The sequence below is a fragment of the Phasianus colchicus genome, chromosome 1 (assembly GCF_987193195.1).
Source record: "Phasianus colchicus chromosome 1, bPhaCol1.hap1.1, whole genome shotgun sequence".
Classification (NCBI taxonomy): Eukaryota; Metazoa; Chordata; class Aves; order Galliformes; family Phasianidae; genus Phasianus; species Phasianus colchicus.
The window spans coordinates 121,941,951-121,958,640 of NC_143436.1; the positions used below are offsets into that span (position 1 = coordinate 121,941,951).

At 35.9% G+C, this 16,690-nt stretch overlaps 1 protein-coding gene across 9 annotated transcripts in view; it reads right to left on the bottom strand.

The window, feature by feature from the left end:
- CDKL5 (cyclin dependent kinase like 5) overlaps positions 1–16,690 on the bottom strand; it is a 129,554-nt gene that overhangs the window by 11,114 nt on the left and 101,750 nt on the right. For 6 of the 9 annotated variants that reach the window (XM_090124883.1, XM_090124878.1, XM_090124873.1 and 3 more), the window contains 6 exons: positions 16,354–16,455; positions 15,993–16,098; positions 14,069–14,192; positions 5,969–6,071; positions 1,759–1,881; positions 550–669 (listed from right to left, as the gene is read on the bottom strand). In XM_090124883.1, coding sequence (XP_089981009.1) covers positions 550–669; positions 1,759–1,881; positions 5,969–6,071; positions 14,069–14,192; positions 15,993–16,098; positions 16,354–16,455 — 678 coding nt within the window. The remainder of the gene's footprint in view (positions 1–549; positions 670–1,758; positions 1,882–5,968; positions 6,072–14,068; positions 14,193–15,992; positions 16,099–16,353; positions 16,456–16,690) is intronic. The other 3 variants (XM_090124892.1, XM_090124893.1, XM_090124896.1) reach the window with 3 other exon arrangements.

Sequence of the window (16,690 nt, forward strand, 5' to 3'; positions counted from 1 at the left end):
AGTGAATCCTCTTTTTCAGTTTTTGGTGTCATAATGGCACAGAAGCTGCCTCCCAACCTCTGCCCCTCAAGCTGGTTTTAGAGATGGAGAAAATAAAGTGGCATTTGTGCAGTGACGCTCCAGCGATCCAGCCTGCACAGCCGGCAGCCTGTGCCAGCTAAGGCACAGGGGTGTGCTCACAGCGTTCTGCAGGCCCATCAGCACTTTTGGGGTGCACCACACCTTGAGAGATAACTTAAGGGCCTCTCCACAGCACTGCAGTGTCTGCTGTTGTTGTGCACTGAAAGACTGTCTGCATCTAACACATAACCAATATCTCTAAAGGCTCAAAGACTGACATGGGGACACTTAGTCTCTCTTCTTTTCCCTGTCATCTATGTCCAGATTTTCAAAGAAATACATAAGACTACAGGTATATGTTTTACATTTAGAGAACAGGGACTGGGGGGGATGGGAAATAATGTCAAATGCAATTTTTCTATTCAGCAGAGAAAAAGTTCTCGAGGTACTTCAGATGTTCGAATACAGGGAAGTGATAATGCTACTTACATGGGGCTGGATTTCTGTCATCTTCTCAGGATGCCAATCCTTCTGCCTGTTGCTCTGGTGATTAGAAGAATGAATGGCTTTCTGTAACGCCAGGAGATCCTGACCATCAGTGCCAGGCATCTGCAACAAAACGTTAGATAGTGGTCTCTCAATACAGTCCTCAGAATATTTGCAAATCATTTTTCCCCAGTTAATTACATTATGCAAGTAAAGCTGATTACTGCAGCAGAATTGCAATGTCCTTTCAACATTTTCCCCATAGGAAGAATAAGAGGCTGCACAGGTCATGCAGATTTGCTATGCCCTTAGCCCGTAAAGCATTCACATGCTGTTAGTGTTATTTGTTGTAAGAGAGAGCAGTTAAACAAGGCTTCCAAAAAAATCAACCAAAAAAAATTGTTGAGCCTCATCTTCATTTAAAAGCATTCCATACTGCAGTTAAGACCATGGATCAGTTCTATAAATTTGTTCCTGAGTGAGGCAGATCAAAGTCGTGTCTGAAGTGATGTCTGTCTGATTTTGCCATCACAAAACAAGAGCTTTTCCTTTCCCCGTCTTTCTGCTCCTCCATGAATATCCCAAACCAAAGTACAAATTGAAAAACTCAACAACCCTAAAAAAACAAAGTGCAAATTCAAGAGAATTTATGGCTTACATAGAGACTTCAAGAGTTTTAAGCAAAAAAAGGACAAAAAGGACAATTCAATTGGACATATTTTTAGATGGAAGCTGTTTTTTTAACATGAACAATCAGGACAAACAAAAATACAGTAAAAACATGAGCTAAAATTGGTATTTCAGATAATCTGTTAATATTAATGTTAATATTTAATTAAATTCGTGTATAAAGGATCAGTTGACACAGAAAATGCATTTCCAATATAGCTATAAACCAAACCAAGTTAATTTTTTTTTTCCTGATTGAAATGGACAGAATATTTTTAGTTTTAGACACAGGCAATTTCATTTTCTCTGGAACTATATATATACTGCATTTTCAGTATATCAAATAGTCAAAAACTATTTGCCTTTAGACACAGTCTACTTCAACAGAACTGCCAATTTTACTTCAATTTATCGAACTGGCCCAAGATACTTAACTGGCATGAAGAGAAAGTGACCCCATGAAAATAAAACACATGCTGCTGTAGTCAGTAAAACAAGTTTACTGGAGCATTTTACAGAGCTACTGTACTTAAAAATTAATACCATGGGTAGAGTGACTACAGGAAGCTTTTTCAAAGAAGAACTATGCTTTAAATTATTCTTTGAATTAAAAAGAGGAAAGAGGGATTTCTTGATGCTTGGATTCTCCCCGTTGGTTGAGTCTGTCTGTAATATAAGATACAAAATCTAAATGCATAGCATTTCAATTCAAGAGATCTGTCCTTACCATATTAATTCATTACTTTATTTTTGTAGTTCCAACGGTACATAGTATCACTCCTATGTATAATCTGCTTCAGGAAAATAATATGATTGAATAAAGAAAAGTGCATGGAATAAATTCAAGGAGCTCAGTGCATACAAAGCATGGAAAAAGAGATCAGTACGCCTATTCTTATATCCATTTCCCACTAGGAATGCAGAATGCATTTCAAAGCCTTTTGAAAACTGTAGGTACGTCTTGTTGACATTTACTGAGTTTTGGAACAATTCTTCTGTTACCTAAGATAAGGATCCACAATTATATGACACTTCTTATTTTTATATAGGTAAAATATCAAAGATATACTAATAATATTAGCAATCAGTTTTAGCATGAGCAGTTAATAATTACCTCTGGAAGAAATACAAGTGTTTTACTTTTAGCTTTTAAAAAAAGGTAGAGCTCCAAGATGAATTATTTCAGTTCTGACCAAAATACGACTTCAACAACTTGATGTACAACTGCAAGAGCACTGCCTGTTTAATTTTTACTTCCCTAATACAGTCAAAGAGCATAAGAGTGGATGAAATTAATAATAATAATAAATATAATAATAATACTAATAGATTAACTATCAAGAATTAAAATTATGAACAAGATTTCTCCCCAGCTGAGGTACAAACAAGCATTATTTTGCTTGCTCTACAATACAGACAAATGATCATATGACTAAATAGAATAACGGGTGCATCACCAGAAGGTTTCAAACAACCTTCCCATCTTCTAGGTTCTATGCAAGTTAACAAAAGACAAAGACACTAAATGACATAGCTTCTTTAGAAACTGTATGGTCAGAAGAATTTCCTGTTTGCAATACAGTAAGTTAGAAAGGAATCAAAGCATCAGTAGAAGAAATGTTCATTTGCATCTGTTTGTTTCCAAAGGATGTAATTTCTTCAGTCCCATTGCTTGCAGCATATGACAAAGTCTGATTTTGCCTAAGATGGGACATGTTGACACCATACAGAGCATTCACAGATATTAAAATGCTTGGTAAAAAAACCCTGTGATTCCAGCAATCTTCAAAACTTTTTACTACATTACAAAATGACTCCCAGCAAGATAAAAGGAGAATGAATAAGAGCAGCTCTGCAGAAACAATATTGCAAAGAATTCCCATGGCAGACAGTAATGATTATTATCCCATGAAGAACTGCACCTGGAGAACTCTAGTGAGAATGATTAATGGGAACAACTCTGCACAATGAAGTGTCAGAAAATCCTATCAGTTCTGAGCTATCAGGAATTTTGAGAATGGCATTATTAAGAAGATATCTTCAATTCAATTTCAGTCATTTTTGTGACTCTTATAATAATCACCAGCAAAATGAGACTTTCCAAAGAATATTAGAAGTAAATAATAACTAGTGAATGTGATATTAGCATCCTCTTAACCTCATGGCATGCTTCTCATTATGACTATTCTCTGGTCTGGTTTGTTATTTGCTGCAGAACGTTTTTATCAGAGTACATAGGTAGAATTACATACATCTAGGAATCCGTAAGAATTATAAACTTCAGAATCAAGACCCAAAAAACGTCACCAGCTCTATGTTAGATTTGTTAACATGAATTCAAAGAAAACATTCACATAGTTGCCAAGAGCTTTTACTACAAGTGTAGAAGGTTTTATTACAGAAGTCAGCCTTGGTGTTGAATTGAAGGTATTAATTTTCATTTGCACTAGGAGATCCTAATGAATATCTCAGTGTTTGTTAGGTAGACTTCCTCAACTAACAGTGTCTGAGCCAGACACTTGTGCATATCGTGGCATGCACAGCCTGCCCCTAAAGACTGTCTTGTAAGTACAACTGTCAACTGTAAGTAGAAATGAGAATAAGTTTTTTGGATCAAGTTGATGTCAGCAAGTTTGTAGATGAGATGCAAGACTTTTATCACTCTCTCAATTCAGGAATTTTATCTATCTTCCTGTGATATACTAGTTCTAACCAGACATTGCAATGTCCCCTCCTTTTGTAAACCCTCTATCTCTCCCTCTCTCTCTCTTTCTTTCCTTGTCCTTAAGAATGAGAAGAAATAGGAGTAAGGATATGTATAAATCTGCCTTGGCTTGTAACCAGGGATGTTTTCAGTAGCTGCAGATCAAGGTGCTTCTCATTCAGTGTTTTAGAAAGTGTTTGGATTTTGAGTTGCAAAACAACTCAACTCGGTCTCTCCTTCATTCACATAGTTCAATCTGGCAGCCCTCGCTACTTAACATATCAGCTAGGCTTTTAAAGTGTTCTCTTCCTCCAAGTCTGAATGGCTGAAATCCAAAAAAGCGAATTTAACATCACTGGAACAAGTGGCTTTAGGTGTGCTATCCTTTCATGGACATTTTGATATCAAATAATCCCAGAGTCTTAATCTAGATATTTTGTTCCATTGTGTAATGCAAATGGTTATATCTGAACTGAATACAAATCTCAAGGTGAACAAGTTCAGGAGGAAAAGCCTGGCCAGCAGGAAGACATGGTGCATCTTGTGTGCCAATTAACACACACATGCACACGTTTCATGCAGTTCAAAGAAAATTAAACAAACAGAAGTAAATGAACACTCCACTCCCCCAACTTTCAACAGATCAGCCCTCCACCAAAACCCAGCTCACACCACCTCAGTCTATGACAGAAGATATTTCAATACAGTCACTATCCTTCATCCTGCAGTACCATGAACTTCTTCCAGAGCCTATTTTAACTACAGTGAGTAAGCATGACTTACTTCATTTCAAGAACCTTCAAAACTGTAACTGCAATTTCACTTACAGAAATACTGCAACTTAATTTTTCAATGTCATTGAGATCTTAAACAAACTGAAACCTGAAATGTGAGGAATTCAAGTAAGCTTCTCTAAAATCAGAGCATATCTTACTGCTGGTGATGATGATCTCAATACTAGGTAAAATAATTTCATTTTCAGAATCCAAGTAAAATCTGAAATTTATCCTTTTATTTTTACACTGAGAACAACAATATCAGAAAGCTGTTGTCACTAACAAATTAATAAATCTTAAAAAACATTTTATCACGTTTTATCTTAAAAAAATAGTTGAACTCTTCATTTTCCTACCCAGAACTCATTGCACAGGGAAATGAAAGTGTGACATACACTGAAAAGAATAGGCAACAAAGAGACTAAGGTTTTTTTTATGACGCTATTTTGCACATGAAATTTAGCAACATACTACTTTACTAATAAAAATAAGTCATTCTTCTGGTGGCCTGGTTGAGAATTACAAAGCCCCAATTTTTAGATAAAGTACCTGCAGTTTAGCTTACTTTCTGTTTTATTCAGACTTAATGCAAATGAAATTTTAAGTGTTTTACTGTTTCCAGAACTGTCATCCAAGAATGAGATAAGACGATGTTTAGCTTTATTCTATAGGGATTTTCATTATAGAATTTTGTGAAATGCTAACTCGCCACTGCCCTCTGATAAAGTTCTTTTTCCCTTCCAAAACCTAGATGTAAATACGGAAAAGATAAGAGACTTACACCAGGTGACAAAAGCCACAATCACCAAAAAACATAAAGCATTTGCAATGGTTAAGACACATCTCTCTTATTCCAGTCACAGGGTACAGCAACACAGAAGCTGTCATCAAGAGCGTGCTGTGAAAAAGATCTTAAAGAATTCTCTTTTAAAGCAGTTTGATCTCTTAATGGGAGTCTGAAATTTTTCAAGCTCAGAGGACAATAATACATTTCTACTCTTCGAATGGAGTCACCATATACTGCAAAAGAATTTGCTGCAACATCTGCTTAAAACTTGCATCTAAACTGGATGACGAAGTATCTGAATGAATACAAAGACATAATATAGCACATGTATCTGACTGTATCTGACAGAAAATAAAATAATAACAAACAGATACAGGCAGGTATGACCACAAATAATAGAAACATACTGTACTAATCTAGCATATTCAAATAGTGCCATTTAAAATTGATAACTACATTTTCTTTTATAAATAGTTGTGTACTTACGGTTTGAGATTTCTTCTTTTTCTTTTTTATTGCCCTGAAAAAACCTTGCTTTTCTTTCTCCTTAAGCTGTTCAGAGTGACTGTTAAGATTTTCAGGACTTTTCCTAAACATGAGATAAGGTATTGTAAGATAGATTTCATTTTGACACTATGCAAATTCTGCATAATAATGAGACCTTACACCAAAGAATGAAAATTAATGATCAAAGCACTAAGATTCTTAGTATTTTAGCATTCATTGGTTCAAAGGTTACTATACAAATAACGGACAAATTACCTTATTAAATGGAGTAGGAAGAACACAGTGTTAGGGTAAAATGATTAGCTCAAACCACTGAGTAGTTATTTAGGGGAAAAGCAAGCATGCATTTCTATTTTATTTTCTTTTAAGCCAGAATTTAATATTCCAACCAAAGTATTTACACCAAAGGTCTTTTAGAAAAATTAAAATCATAACTTGGAGAACATACAAATGATGAGGAAGTATAAAAGCACCGGTCCAGTTTATCCACTGCTTGGTGGAGAGCCAGGAGTTGCAAAGTTTGCCAGACAGAACCAATTTCGATCAAAATTCCTGACCTTTGCTGACATGGTTCCAAATTTACCATCAAGGAAGTCTGGGGATCTATTGTGGTCCATTTCAACTTAAATACTTCAGTTATTTTGTTACACATGGGTGAGACAGTGCTGGCAAAAAAAGATGACCCCAGAGTGGAACAGTTGACTTGCCTGAAGTTGGAATTTTATTTATTTTCACTTTATTTCTTGCTTACAGCTGAATTATCCACAGTTGATAAACGGCATGCTACTTACTTAAAGCATATGCAGCAAACTATGTATGTCAAGTCCTGATATAGAATAGAAAGATGGCTTATGTAGGACAGTAGTGAGTCAGACCTGAATGCAGTTCTAGTGCCCTTTAAGGTATTACGAAAACTGGAAATGGCAAAGGGAAGTTTCACAGGGGTAGAAAGAACAGCCTACATTAAAAGGGTCAGAGATTTCCAAGTCTTTAGTATGTTAAAAAACACAAACCCCAGCATTTCTAGTTTCCTTGGTTGCAGTGTACAGGTACTTATACAGGAAGAAATTACAGAGTAATTTCAATGGATCTTTAAAGCAGAGGGCAAAGACATAACAAGTAGGTACATGATGAGGCCACAGAAACCATATTGTAAATAAGGCACTGATTTTAATAATGAAAATTATTAACCACCAGAAGTAACTCTTTAGTGAAGTAGACTGGCATCTTTTTGATAGTTTTTGAAATCTGACATTTCAAATCAGGACTGCATAAACTCCTGCTGGGTACACTACTGGGCTTCAACCCCAGAGAACTGATGACATTTAATGGCAACTAACACAATGGAGGCCATTCTTGGTGCTCTAATAGCCCTTTTCAGCCTTGAGGTGTACGAAAACAAAAATGAAATGATTCTGCTGTCCTGCTGCAAAAGCTGATGGCAGCCACAGTTCTCAAGGCTCTGGATGACAAGGAAAAGCAGCTCTTCTTGGAGCAACTGTAATGTAGCAATACTTTGCTGTTTGCTATAGTTATCTTTGGGTTCTAAATCTGGCTTAAAGCACTACGCTGCAAGCTGGTGATTCAGCTGCTACTATATGCCAAGCTGACATTATTTTCCAAGCAAATGGGAAACACATAATTGGAGTGGGAATGACTAGAGAAGCCTCTCTTATTGATAAGAGTATCTTCACTCCCAGTGTTTGATCAGTTCCTCGAATTCTACCCAAAATAGTCAAAATGTTACCTGGTTCTATGGAAATGCACGCAGTGTTTAAACACTGTAATAAAGTGTAATTATTGAGTAAGATAAATGTGCGTAGGGGAAAGATTTATAGGCAGAGGAAATGGTGGGAATTTTCCTAATTTAGATTTTCGTAACTTAGATCTTAGATCCAGAAAACATTCAAGCATTCAATGTGATAGACAAAATGTGAAAATCTGAACTGTGAAAGTTGATGTGGGAAAAATCTCTACTTCAGTATATAATTATTAGGTTTCTATGACATATTATAAAGATCCTGCATTGCTAAAGATACTTGTTTATGTCATGTTCTTTTATGTCATGTTCCTGGATTTGGTATCATTGCATAACAGCACGAAGTTCTGTATTATTCATCTAAAGCATCAAGGAAAAAGCCCAAAAGTAAACACTACTGAAAGCTTTACAGAATCTGTCAACTCTCAAGAATGACTTCACACAGGCAAAATAACTACTGAATTATTTACTAAATGGTATTTATTTTAGGGAGTTTCATCTTCTTTAATCTATTAGGAAACCTAGAGGAAACCAAATGCCCCAGATATTTTGCTTATACTCTGAAAGTCATGTGAATGGGGCTGAGAATTGCTCACACCTTTCCCCAAAGGAGCTATTGCACAGTGACATCTGCAGACACCCCATACCATGGCCCCAGTGAAAATTACCAACCTAGTGACTATGCTGCCTATTAAAGGACCAGTCTCAGATCTTAGGTCCCAGTGTGGTTACTCTGCACTGTCCTTTAAAATGTCAGTGTCTTGCTATGGCTATTCTGCTCCAACATCCAACCTTCAGTGGAAACGCTGTATTTTTAAAGGTGAATTTAATCTTCAGAATAAAACCTGGGACAACTTTTGCCACACTTTCAGACAGATTCAGTCAAGTATAATTCTTTTATTTGGTCCAATGAACCTGGACATGAAAAGTGCTCCCAACAGCAGATGAACAGACAGAAGCGAAACTCTGTGCCGTAATTCCCTCATTATGATTCCAGTGACCAGACAATGGAGAAAAGTAAGGGGCTGAGAACTCTGCTCGTTTCCAATTGCTGCTTACCCAAAAGGCAGTGGTTTTACACCAACGGGTTTATGTCATTAACTCCTATGACTCATATTGCAGTACAGTTGTCTGAAAAAGCACTGACCTTGAAAAGCAACTGCTTCAAAACACATGCTCATTATATCAAGAGAGCGAACATATATAGCATTATAGCAGGAAGTTTCAACACCAGGATTTCGTAACGAGTAAAAATAGAGCAGAACATTTGGATCGATGAGATAAAATACTGGGGTATTTTAGGCATCCCAAAAGATGGTTTTCAGACAATGGACAGTACAGGAAAAAAAAAAAGAAAAAAAAAGACTATCAGAAAAAATCTTACAATGTAACTGTCAAGTCTTGGTATTTTGCATAAAGCTTCAGGTCTGGAGAGCAAGCAGTTACACCACAGCCTGTCACACAGTGCCTCTTTTACCAGCAACTAAGACCAGCCCTAGAGAAAAGTCCTCACTGACAGAACTTGCTCTCAATCAGAAATTAAAAGCAAAAAATGCTCTTCTCCATTATTTACACTTCTTTTTGTATGCATCTCCTGCGTGCTTAGCACGCATAACACAGATCACATTGGTTATTCTGCTCAAAGATACTTAGAAAAAGACACAGAAACAAGAGAAATGCTGTGACTATCACTATCACTAGTGTTTATCACCCTTTGGGCAGAAATGGCATCCAACCTTGTGCAGGTACATCAAGGTGTAGCAGCAAACAGGCACGGGGCAGGCAAGCTGCTGTGCTTTATTAATATAAACATAAAAAAGAAAAGTAAGAAGCGTGCTGCATTCATGCTGCCACAGATACACTCATACCACACATAGCTCTTTTCTGGAAGCAATTCCTCATGCTTCAGCTTAAGTTATTCTTCATTAACCTTAATCTCAGCAGGGAGCTGGGTCAGAAATCCTCTAAGTGCCACAATACTGTTCTCTGTAGAGAACTGCTCAGTTACATGAGTAGGATTTGGGTCTAATGGAGGAGTTACTGAAACGTCTTCGAAAGAAAAGTGAATGAACAAAATAAAAAACTGTTGGCAGTCATACCGTTGCCATAAACAAAAGCAAGATAATGTCAGAGACCTCAGAAGCATCTCAGATACATAGTTTACCAAAGATATCAATCCCACAAGCTGAAGCCCATTGTAGCTTATAGACTTATTGGTCTAAGAGCCTGGCGCTGAAAGCTTGAAAAGCGATGTTCAGATTTGATCTCTGATAAGAGTCACTTTTTTTTTTCTTCATGAAAAAGGTAGGGTTTATTAGTTGGAATAAAACCATGTTCTACTACCTGATATACTGAATAAAAAGCAGAAGCCACTATAACTACTAGGATCACCATGTTATGGCTTTAGAAAAAAAAGTATACATACTTTATATGTATACATACATCCTTTATGTATTTATACACATAGACATTTTATACTCCTCCCATAGCACCCCCTCTATAATTCAACATCAGTAAGCAAAAAAAAAAAAAGTGGAAATACTTAAACTTGGTTTCATAAGCTTGTAGTTCATCAGGCTTATTTCTCAGACAGAATATCGATGGCTACAAATTGTAGAAGGCTTCCTTGCAAATAACATTACATTTCATTACCCAGTTTTAGTACAAAACAAAACCCACTGATGACCAGGGAAGGGACAGGAAAGAGGCACTGTTTAGTAGAAGAAAGCCTACATGCACTGGCAGGGAGGCTGAGATGCAGCCAAACAGCTGAAAAAAGCAAACACAGCAGATGATAATGCACATGCCATAGCCTTGGAAAGGAAATGTCAGAGGGAAAGTGACACCACTTGGAAGGTGAACATCTTCAGGCTATGCCGAGCAAATTCCTAAAGCCTTCACCCACACCACTGTAACACACTGTTCATTTTTAAACTTGCAAACTACAAATTTGGAATTTTTTTTTCTATTTTTAGATCAATTCTAGGTATCTGTAAACGAACTGGAGTGAATTTGAAATGCATGAATATTCATACTGCAGACAGTCGAACAAGCTGTCAGCTGCCTCGTTCAGGTGTTGGTAACCTGCTAGTTTCAGGGAACTCAGCATGACTATATTTTCACACTGACACTGAAACAGCAATATTAAAGCCAGCTGGGTCACATCTGTAACATATAAATTGTTTTGGAGTCCTGACAACTAACGACAGATAAGAGTAAGCCGCTGACACTCCTAAGAATAGGATGTTCTTGAGTCACAGAGTGTTTGTGTGCTTATTTGTTTGTACACATCTAGAAAATAATATATGCATTCCTCATTTTTATTTTTTGCAGGCAGATACGACATATTCTAGCTGTCACAGAACAAATAAGCTTTAATGGACAAAAAAGATCTATGCAACAAAGCTTTCCAAAAGTTTCCAAATATCTTGCAAGCAATCAAGCATTTCCAGTAAGATGTGTGATACTGTGCATTAGAGTTTATTCCAAAGAGATATTCAGAATGATAATAATGCAAAGCTAAGGGTAACACACGTCAGCATTCTGGCACACAAGCAGATCAAGGTTAAGTATCTTGCCTATTACCTACTAGTTTTGCCCAGCTCAAGGCGAAACTTGTACAATTTTGTACAACAAACATCTATGTTTGTTTCTAAAGACGGAATAGTAAGCAAGCTCAAGGTCATTCAGAGGAAACTAAACTCAAGCAAAAAGATTTTCTAGAAAGATGTAAAATATACCTTTTTTTCCCCCCAAAATCAGATTCTCAGAAGTTCCAAAATAGGTTAGTAATATAATAGTAAAATAGTAATTTAATAGTAAAACCTGATCACAAAAGTAGAGTTTATAACATCTTTATTTCGAAGAGGCAGGACAGCGGGGACAGAGTGAAGAAATGCACACAAAGACAAGGGAACATTTGTGACAATTCAGTCTAGCAAACATTCACAAAATCCTTGACAGAAGAAAGGTAACACAGAGCAATAGTATGAGAGGAGCAATATTTTACAGCAGTGGCAAGTCTGAGTGGAATACATGTCACTCATAATTTGAGATGAATTGTCATGTACCAGTTATGTATGTCTTTCAGACATCAAATATTTACTTCATCATAAAATTGATGTAAGCAAAATCACAATCCATTAGAACTTTCAACATTTTCATAAGCATTTACACAACTTCTATACAGAAAAGTAAGTAGAGGAACACAGACTCTACATCACCCAGGAATCTGCATTCACAGCACAGAACAATTTTGCAACAACATTAGACCATTGCCAGGACAGCTTGCACAGAGCAACAGGTAGAGCTGGGCAGGAAACATTTCAGGAAAATTGGGAGTAGGAAAAGGAAAGAGAGAAAGGAATGCATCCCAAAGTTAACCCGCTGTTGAGGGCATTGCCATTCTTTCCATTTCACAAGACTAAATGATTATTCTGTGGGTTTTTCTCTCAAAGGAGCTGTTCCACTTTGTGGAAATATTTGAGTATATTAAATGGAGCAAGGACTTAAATCTAACTCTCTCAAAGTTAATCAAGGGTCTTTTTCCACTAGGCTATACTTTGCATCTCTGTGGCCCTTTCATTATTTCAACAAGATAAAATTTCTAAAGGAGAATATATTTAGAGTAAAAAGAGAATGTGCTTTAACTTCTGGTTTGGGGCATTCACTCCTTAGAGCCAAGATCTCAGTTCAAGTCTCTGGTTTAAATAACAAAGAACAAAGGCTCTGCACTTGAGTTCTTCACGTGCCAAAAAATAATGCTGATCCTACAGTACTCATTATTTTGAGTATTTCTCTGGTTCTGACTGGCAATTAAATCCTGGAACTGAAGACTCTTTCCAAAAATTTTTAGTTGATATTAGTCTGTTCCTTTGAAAAGTTTTGATTTTGGTAATTTGTAATTGTAAGGAAAATAAATACTTGGTCAAAAAATTCCCAACCAGCTCTAATATCATATGTTATTATTTCAGTTCAGAGTTGAAATAACATTACATGTTCCTTTGCAATAACCACATAATAAAAGGTAATATATTACTGAATGACACAGAAAGGAAAACAAGATTCCAGTTGTCTTGTTGTATGCAAGATAAGAAGCTTCAAATATGAAGGACAAGAGAAGATGTAAAAAGCTTCAACAGTGAAAACAAAGACCTTATTTATCCACATAAATTACAACAATGGTACCATCTTTTTACATAAATGACCAGATCCCCAAATTAACTTTCAAACAAAACTGATGTAGGTGGAGCTACTGAAGGACAGGAAGCAGATTCTAGAGAATCAGAGCAGGTGACAAGTGTTCTGGAGTAAACATCTTCCGCTGCTGACATGGGTATAGAACCTGAACAAAAGCTGAGATACCATTTGTTCGTGTCCCTCCTCCTTTCTTTTTTAAGCAGATAATTCACAGATTGTTCACATGAAAACACAATATGTTAACAAACCACTGAAACAGTTTTTTAGCTAGCATAATTTTATCGCACTTTCAGAGAGCAGAGTTTCAGATAATGGTACAAAGTACACTTTAGACATGAGAATGCATACGGTCCCTCCCAACAATCCTTTGAAACCGTTTGTTTTCATTCACTGTGCTTTATTGTGATTGAACGAAGTAGAACATTAAGACTATTTCAGAACTATATAGCTCTCACAGTAAGAAAATTAAGATGTTTCCCTTTAAGTCCTGCAAAGCTACACATATGCTGCCATTCTATTAGCATAATTAGAGTTAATCGCTCTATGTTATACAATAGCATCATGTGATACTTCTAAATCTTTTAAAATCAATATACGCCACTCAGATGTTGCTTTAGCCACTTTCTCATAGAATGTGCTCAATTCCTTCTGTGATGCATAAGCAAAGAAAGCAGCAGTCCCCACTGCAGGGTGAATATTGTATTCTTCATTAACAGAGTCCTATTTTATATATGGAAACATGCATTTTTTTATATATGTTTTTTACATTTGTTTGACAATTCATGCTTCTAGAATCCACAGATGAAGCTAGGGGTTTGCTATATGCACACAAGCACTTTGTATTATCTTTAACCGAAGGCTGATAATGGAAAAAAAAGAGTAAGCAGACAAAAGAGCACCATTTCTAATGCATTCAATGCGATGAAGTATTTCTTGTTGCTCAGAAGGGGACAGCAAACATGCAATGTCATGTCAGTACAGTCAGAGGAAGCACTAAAGAAAGCATGAATATACAATAGCAAATTTTGAAAAAAAATCTTGTAGGTTTTTTTTCCTCCTCTTAAAAATCCTTTTTTTTTTTCCCTGCCATTCTCTACACATCTGTGTAAATAACAACTCACCAGGTATCAAAGGTGGTTTGTCTCTTTGAGTGGTTTGCCACCGTGCTGCTGTCTGCTGGTAGTACAGAGGCTCTGTTTGACACATTGTTTTCTATGTACGTGCTGTCTGGACGTGGAGATGGAACTGAACAGAGAAATAGCAAACACTGTATACTGAGCTCTGCCAAAAATCACATCTTTGAGTTGTATGATTTCTCTCTCCCTCTTCTACAAAAACAAATGAAGTGACAGTTGCACTTTATGTAAGAAGCACAGAAAAGTACTTCTTAATTTTTACAGTTTGGAAAGCCCTTGTTTTATAATAATTGCAAGGTAATATTGTAAAATGATGGCATCACTAAAACTTGGTAAGATATTCTAAACATCATCTAAAGATGCTTGCAAGTGTGACTGATAGTTAGAAACAGGAAATAGAATAAAAGGCTGGATTACTGGTATTAAAGACAAAATACTACAGCTATCCCTTTGTCTTAACACAAGCCTTAGGTACAAAACAAAACATCAATCTTAAAAAAAATTAGATTTAACGTAACTAGGAGTACAAGATTGCTTACTAAAAATGAAGGGATCAAAGTCAAATATGTTTTTTAAACAAAAATACTGTACTTTTGAAAACAAGTAACAACCTAAAGTACGAATTTGCTATCAGAATTATGAATAACATCAGAAATATCTGCACTGGATTAAAACTGATCAGACACTAGTTGCAGCACTAGTGTACTACCAAAATTGAATTGTTAATTTTTGATTAATTTCTAGTACAAAAGTACATGCCAGTAACCTCTGTTTGAAGTCAATACTTAAGAATTGAGTCAATAGGAATTTACAACGTTTCATATTAAGTTTTTCTTTCAGTAACTTTTACATATACTTTTATCAATGTATACTTCAAATATAATAGCACTTCTCCAATGAAATAGTTAAGTCTGTGCATTAAAATGAAGTTGTTTCCTATATGTAGTTAAATGACTGCAATGGGAACTGACAAGGACTGGCAGAACTGAACATGGCTAAAGCAGGTCATCTGCCAATTGATCAACCTGAAGAGGATCAGAGGGAGACTGGCAACTCTGCTTAAGGTTATTAGGTGACTCATAATCGAATTTTAGCTGATTGTGACTACTTAAGGTTCAGGGGAGTCCCACAAGCCTCCTAATATTCGTAGGACAGTAATTAGCTTGTCATCCTTGTTCTTTTCAAAAAGATTACCCAGGTTTAGCCATGAGACAGCTGCTCACAAATCACTGTCCTTATTGTTCCATACCACAATACTATCTATTCGTGTATAAACATGCATGTATATGCACACATATATATAGTACCTAATAAGTACATCTTAGGTACTTATGTACATGAACACACTCCTGCTTTATTATTAATTCTCAACTGGGCTTACATAACTGTGCTTTTACTTGTTGAAACCCTGAATTTTAGTAAACATGCACAAAAGATACAAAGATAAGTTTCAACAAACGAATAAATAGCATTGGAAGAACCATGTATCATATTATTTAAGACAAATCAGCATGTCAGTGTGTCACAAGTAGAAAGGTGTTTAGATGTAATATTAGTAAGAATTGAAAATATGAATTGATATTTAAAAAAAAAAAAAAGAAGAGTTTACTCCAGCAATTTTCATTTATTTTGTTCAACTTTCCCTAATAAATTATCTTCTGGTTTACGAAGAACTACATTGAATATGCTTTTAAATATGCAAAAATGCTTTTTGCACAGATTGAATACTAATGCAATGACTACATACAACCGAGTAGGTCCGTCCAGTATCTGAAAGTGTGGTAACAATTCTTTCTCCAATTGTTTTTTTAAATTGTTCATTTTAATTCTCTGCACCAACTTCCACTACTTTGTTTATATTCCATGTTAAAATTATTGTTTAATTTTTAAAGATGCACCATAAAATTACCTCTGTAAAAACTGCCAACTCTTCTTGGAACAGCTTCATTATACAGAATTCTATTTTCCTTAGTAGATGCTCCATCTTCTGTGTGTGGATCATGATATGCTCCACCCTAAAAAAAAGAACAGTCAGCTATTTAGAATGAAAGGCTAATTTGCAGTGTTTTTAACTAACATACATAAGGAATAAACTCTGAACTTTACTACAGACAGTTTTCAATTCATGCTATGAAAAACTGCCAGTCTCAAACCACATACCCCATAATCAATAAATATTTGGCTGTGCTGTTTGTTCACCTTTTCCAAAATGGCATTAACAAAATTTTGCCTCTTAATTGTAATTTTAAGGACTTTAGCATGATTCAGACCTCAGATTTTCGCCGTGAATGAAATGCAGCTGTAACATCTCTGGAGGAATCTTTTACTGGAGGTCTTGTTAAATTTGTTTCTGATGGAATCTGGTCACTCTGCTAATGGCAAATTTAAAAAAAATAAACAAGAAATGCATGTAATTTGTGATTATTGCAACACCAAAGCACTATCTCTTAACAGCTGTTATACAGTAGTACCTACAGGAGCCAATAGTCACAAAATCTACTATTCACAAACTAAGAGGCATCCCGAAACTAAGAAATGTATAAGCTGAAAGGTAGGTCAGACAGGATAGCAAAAGTACAACACCAGGATAGCACAAGTACATCACCA